We start from the raw sequence: 6643 nt of genomic DNA, 5'->3' as shown, positions 1-6643 counted from the left end.
CTAAGGCAAAGCGAGACACACTACGCCACAAATGAGCGAGAATGGTTAGCTATTGTCTGGGCTCTAGGGTAACTGCAAAATTACCTTTATAAGACAAGAGATCAGAACGATATACAGTCAGAACGATATACAGTCAGACGCTGCAACGATTCACAGCAAAATGTCATTGACCTACACGATCGAAATGACTAAAAAGCTTTTAAACTGTTTAAAAATCAAACTGTTGTTGAATCAAAATTTCCATTGAGACGAGTTATCATACTCTTTAGCCAAAAAATACGCCACCTTGTAAACTTTACTGACAAAAACAACTTATTGGAAAAAATCAGGCCACTCATAAACCAAGACGCGGTAAACGCAATACACTACGATCTACCAGCACTAGCCAGTATACAACATGGTTTGGTGCTAAATTTTCAGGCAACCAAATTCTGGTGGTCGACATTACAGATAAAATTTAACAAATGGATATTGTCACCACCGAACATTACCGCTAAACTAAACTAAACAAATCCTTCACGATTATTATTTTCCACAAATAACGAAGTTGGCCAACGAAGTAGTAACAAATTGCAAAATATGCACTAAGGCAAAGCACGATAGGCATCCCATAAAACAAATACTTGGTGAAACATCAATTTCATCATACGCTGAGAAATAATCCACATTGATATCTTTTCAACTGACAAAAAAATATTTCTTACTTGCATTGACAAATTTTCGAAATTCGCGTAGTTCAACCACTGGCATCTCGCAAAATAATGGATTTAAAACTGCCCAGCTGTTAAATTTATTTCCACAGATCAAGACAATTTATTGCGATAACGAAGCTTCTGTTAATTCAGGAACTATCAGGGCGCTGTTGAAAACGGGTACGACGTCGTCATTGTAAACGCGCCACTTCTACACAGTTGCTCAAATGCCGAGTCGAACGTTTTTACAGCACAATCGCGAGAGCATTTTGCTTGACGCCCAGCACGATAGCATCGAAGGATCCAACCCGAATAGACAAAACAGGGCATTTTAAGTAGGCAAAAAGTTTTCGTAAAAAATAACAGAAGATTAGGAAATAAGTTAATACCGCTTTGCACAGAAGAAACAATTCAAGCGGACCTAGGAACATCTGTTCTTATTAGAGGCAGGGTGGTCCATTAGGACAACCTCAAAAGATTCTTGCTCTCAAGTAAAAATCATACTAGCTAAGATAGCAAGTTTAAGTGTTTAAGCGCACAACAATTTCCATTCTTTGCTTTTTATACCCTGAGCCCATTAAAAATGGGTACAATGGTATTTGTGCAAAATCCAAATGTATGTACCAGGCAGATGGAAGCAGCTCCGACCCCATAAAGTATATATATTCTTGATCAGCGTCAATAGCCGAGTCGATCTAGCCATGTGCGTCCGTCCGTATGTATGAACGTAAGGATCTCAGAACCTATAAGAGTTAGAGACTTGAAATTTTAGATGTGTATTCTACCTGCGCTGATCGAGTTTGTTACCGATAGTCGATAACTTACTCCGTTTCCAAGCAATCGATAAAACTCGATATCGACATCATGTTTTTTTGAGCAAATTGGGTAAATAATAAGAGATAGAGCCATCAAACATGATATGTTGCTTCTAGAATATTATATATATGTTCAAAAGGCTCTAGTATCTTTCATTTTATACCTATCGCTACCTCCCCGCTAGCACCCCAGAGCTATAAATCATGTTAATAACCCAACTTTTATTGCCAACCAATTTAATTCACAATTTAAATGCATTTCAGAATACACAAATATTCTATGATACAATCATATATACTGTAGAAAATTTGTTATTCATAGGCTGCATGCATGGTATAACCAAAGACAATATAAAGACTAAGACCAGTAACGCCATTTAACAAAATGTTTCTATGCAGCTTGAGTTTTTGAAAATTGAGAACGCAAACGAAATCTGTATCATTGCGCTCTCATAGCCGAGAAAGCAAAAAGCTAAAAATAGAATGAACTCTGCTTTGGCTTTATGAGGGCCGTGCAAGCAATTATGTTTGTATGTGTGTGAATATACATTCATAACAGCATACAAAATTTGTGTTGACCTATGTATGAATGCATGTAGTGTACTGAGGACGGCTCCGTAGAAAATATGTATTTGTAAGTCGATGCAAATATTTATGTAATGTTTTAAATTTGAAATTATTCATTTTATCTTATACAAATTGGAATAGGTCGGCAGCTTAATGCAATCGTAAGCTATCGATTTTATTTTGTGCTCCATATTCTCAGAGCTTGGCGCCCTTTTTGGCCAACAGAGTTGCAAGCGCAATTATTTTAATTGAATTCATAAAATATCTAGCTTAATATTGGGTCATAATTCATATCTATTTATACAAAAAATATTTTGATTTGTATTTCTTAGTACTTTTTTATTTCATTACTGGGGAATAAAAAATTATTAATTTAATTTAAGGAAATTAAATAAATATTTGCTTCGACTAAAAAATACATATTTTCTACGGAGCCAACCTCACAACATGCATTCATATGTATAAACAAAATTGGGGTAGGTGATGATCAGCCCTAGAAAGCCAACAAAATTTATTTCTTGCCAGCTAAAGCCAGAGCAGTGAATAACAACACATGTATACTTTAAAGTTCTTATGCATGCATAATTCACGCATACAACCAAAGGTGCTTGCACACCATAGGCCGACACAAGAACTTTTCTCGAGCATACACTGTCGAAAATCAAAAATGAAATCAGTCTATGTGTAATATTTTCTTAACATATTTATTTCACAAGTAGCGCCTTGTGAAAAATTATATAATTCATAAATTTTCCTGTAAAATTATTTGTTAATTTTTTAAATGTCTTCGTATGAGCAATAGTGAAATATAAGGAGTTGTGGTGGGTCTGATAAGAGTGTAAGGCGGTTGCCCATCATGATTTAGGAGTTCGCAAGTGAATGTATGGCCAACTCATGGTGGCAAGGGCTCCTTTAGGGTGGACCTTAACAGCTGTCAACCGTATGCATGTTTTGAGGTTGTCCGATAGAATGTTCGAAAAGTAACCGAAATTCGTTGGTCCAAGTTTAAAAATAAATTATTTTGTTAGCCGACTTTTCCATTTATCGAGGTCTTACTCACCCCTGGTTAATCTCTGTGTAGCCGGCAAACCGATAAAAGGAATGTGAACGACATTCGGATTATAAAAATCCCATATAAATATAAATTTATACAAAAGTTGAATTTATTAAATCTATGAATTAATGTTCTGAGCATATTTTGCTTATCCGACCTTGTGTGTCTTACCTTACAAGTGTGTTAGATTTGGCGAATAGTAAGAGAAGTGTATCAGAAAATGTAGATGCATTTTTTCGTAAATTCATAAGAAGCCAAATGGCATAGAAAATAAAAATTTGCTTTCCGCCAAATTTCCACAGTATCTGGCGCGATTTCCCTAATTGCTAAAACAAGTCTGTATTAAATATTGATGTAAAGAAAACAATTTAAATAAGAAGAAACTTCTTCGCACAACAAATCTTTGACCACTTTTTATATATTTTAGCTTCATTTCAAAACTCATGGATGGACTCGAAGCACATTTCAACCGATTTTAAACAAGGTGTCGAACATTAGTGTCAATTTTTCTTAAACTCTTCCATGTCGTGCGCCTTAATCACGTAAGGTAATAAATGTAAAAATTAATCTCTCTAGCTCGTATCCTTGAGTTTGACTTAAACGGATACAGATCTTAAATATTCTATGAATAGTGAGATGATCAGTCCATGCTGCATAGCTTTAGTTGAATTTTCATAAACATCAAACAAAAAGCGAAAAAGCCCTCGTATATCAGATAATTCGTATTATTCCGTGTAAACGCAAAAATGTATTCAGCGATTCGTAGAAATGCCGAACTAGTTCAATGAACAACTACTGATATCGGCTTACCGACGAAATTAGTGAAATTTTCACGTCATCCACGCTGTCTGACATAGAATATGTGAGTACTGTATTTTAAAGACATAAGTATTAATCTCCGTTGCTTTATTGTAATACCTGTACGAATATATTTTCTGTTTGATAATGTACCTTCCGTTTTAAAAGTCAAATGCTTTGTTTTTTTATCAACAAACTCAGAACGCCGCGAAATCAGTTTACTTTTTAATTTATACCCACAACAGCAGTGCATAAATATGTAACTTATTTGTACGTTTTGGATTATAGTAGTTAATTAAATTAGAATGCTATCGTACGCAATTTAAACTGGATAGTGGTCCTTACATATATGTTTATATGTATATATATATATATATATATATATATGTGTATATATCTAAACATATTAAGTATATGTAAGCATTCACACATGCATGCATATATAATGTACATAATTATGTACTTTAAATTTTTAGTAATTGTAATTGTTAGTCTGTAGTTTAATAACGCTTGTGCATGCATGTATTCAGTTCTGAGAAAAATATTTATTAAAGTATACATCTGTACAATTGTTTTCTTCCTATATTATATAAATTAGCGCAACATTCAAAGTGCTCGCCGTCCACCGTCAATTGGCTTTTTCTTGCTTATTACGTCGACTGCCTACGACAATTTTGGTTGAAAACTTCACGTATATTCCTCCAAGACTGAAACTTTCAATTGCAACTACAAGTAGGTCCCAAAAGGGGCCGCAGTATTTTCAGCCAAGGCACCCTCTTCTGCTCGGGTATGTTATTGTCAAATGTTTAAATTTAACTAAACCTGTGTAGTATGAAAATTATGTGTTTTGGATGCTATCATTAATTTTAATCGAATTTATTTTCCAGTCAGTTTTATAACATAAATCTTGCTGCGTGGACCCATCCAAGCACAACAGAGTCATCTGAAGAACTCACATCAAAATCAATTTCAGAAGAGGAGCATAAAGTGGAAAGAAAAGCGGCGGAGATGACCCTACCAAGTGCCGCTCGCGTTTACACAGACGTGAACGCCCACAAACCGGATGAATATTGGGACTACGAGAATTATGTTGTTGACTGGGGAAACCAAGACGATTATCAATTGGTGCGAAAGTTGGGGCGTGGCAAGTACTCAGAAGTGTTCGAGGCTATCAACATAACAACAACTGAGAAATGTGTTGTGAAAATATTGAAGCCTGTTAAAAAAAAGAAGATAAAGCGCGAAATTAAGATATTAGAAAATTTGCGTGGGGGAACCAACATTATCACGCTTCTAGCCGTTGTCAAAGATCCAGTGTCCCGCACCCCAGCACTGATTTTTGAGCATGTAAACAATACAGATTTTAAACAACTGTACCAAACATTAACGGACTATGAGATTCGCTATTATTTGTTTGAGCTACTTAAAGCACTCGATTATTGCCACAGCATGGGCATAATGCATCGTGATGTAAAGCCACACAACGTAATGATAGATCATGAAAATCGAAAGCTGCGACTTATTGATTGGGGTCTCGCTGAATTTTATCACCCAGGTCAAGAGTACAATGTAAGAGTGGCTTCCCGCTACTTTAAAGGTCCCGAACTACTTGTCGATTATCAAATGTACGATTATTCCCTGGACATGTGGTCATTAGGATGCATGCTCGCATCTATGATATTTCGTAAGGAGCCATTCTTCCATGGTCACGATAATTATGATCAACTTGTACGGATTGCTAAGGTGCTGGGCACTGAAGAACTATACGCGTATCTGGATAAATACAACATCGATCTCGATCCGCGATTTCATGATATTTTACAACGCCATTCCCGCAAGCGTTGGGAACGATTTGTTCATTCTGATAACCAACATCTGGTGTCGCCAGAAGCATTAGACTTTCTTGATAAACTATTGCGTTATGATCACGTTGACCGTCTAACAGCTCGTGAGGCAATGGCGCATCCATATTTTTTGCCTATTGTTAATGGTCAGGTAAATCCCAACAGCCAGCAATAGACATGGATTTACAATGTAGAGTATATAAACTTGTATCGGAACAGCACGGGGAAGTTACAAAGACCTCTAGAAGCACGTTGAACGGAGAAAGCATTAAATGCTAATGCTGAAAAGATTAATTAAGAACAAATTCAATAGAATGCATCGGCTCGCAATCCAGAACCATAACACCTTTTTCATACATAGAACAATAGTAACGTTATAATGAAAGGGCAGTTTATTCAAATTATAGTTTTAAAAAATATAAAGAGTGATTCGAAAAAGTACTAATTTTCATATACGAATTAAATATTTCAGTTTACAAGTTCACACATGCACATGCTACAAAAAAATAACATCAAGCATCATTATAATTAACAAATATTTATACAAATATTAAAAAATATAATCCAATAAATCTCCATTTCTTACAAAACCGTTGAAGCTACTGAAATTAGACGTCAAGAAGTCAAGATACAGCTATCTTGCAAAATGCATTTTTTTGTTAAATTTAACTTTTGCAATGTAAATGTATTTTGTAGGGTGAACGAAATAACCGTTCACAACTGTAGTATAAATATAACGAGAAAGAAAGGCTATCTTCGGCACGCCGAAGATCTAATACCCTTGCAGACCCAAGCTTTTCATAAAGCTTATAGTGCTTTGCCAGTATCTAAGAAGCACAGGGAAAATAGTTAATACCGAGTTTGGGCAAAATA

General features: G+C 35.4%; 1 protein-coding gene across 3 annotated transcripts; it reads left to right on the top strand.

The window, feature by feature from the left end:
• The first annotated feature begins 3835 nt into the window (after nt 1–3835).
• Nucleotides 3836–6360, top strand: CkIIalpha (casein kinase II subunit alpha). Of its 3 annotated transcripts, none has more exons than XM_015169301.3 (3): nt 3836–3990; nt 4525–4713; nt 4814–6360. In XM_015169301.3, exon 3 carries the CDS (start codon nt 4935–4937, stop codon nt 5943–5945), a length of 1011 nt encoding a protein of 336 aa, XP_015024787.1. In that variant the 5' UTR covers nt 3836–3990; nt 4525–4713; nt 4814–4934; the 3' UTR covers nt 5946–6360. The 3 variants fall into 3 exon arrangements, with proteins under 3 accessions (XP_015024787.1, XP_070066917.1, XP_002058759.1); XM_070210816.1 differs by lacking the exon at nt 3836–3990 and adding an exon at nt 4029–4048; XM_002058723.4 differs by lacking the exon at nt 3836–3990 and adding an exon at nt 4103–4196.
• The last annotated feature ends 283 nt before the right edge of the window (nt 6361–6643 follow it).

Source organism: Drosophila virilis, unplaced genomic scaffold, assembly GCF_030788295.1.
Source record: "Drosophila virilis strain 15010-1051.87 unplaced genomic scaffold, Dvir_AGI_RSII-ME tig00001170, whole genome shotgun sequence".
Taxonomy (NCBI): domain Eukaryota; kingdom Metazoa; phylum Arthropoda; class Insecta; order Diptera; family Drosophilidae; genus Drosophila; species Drosophila virilis.
The sequence above is the reverse complement of the archived record's forward strand: the minus strand, read 5'-3'. Positions and strand labels throughout refer to the sequence as shown.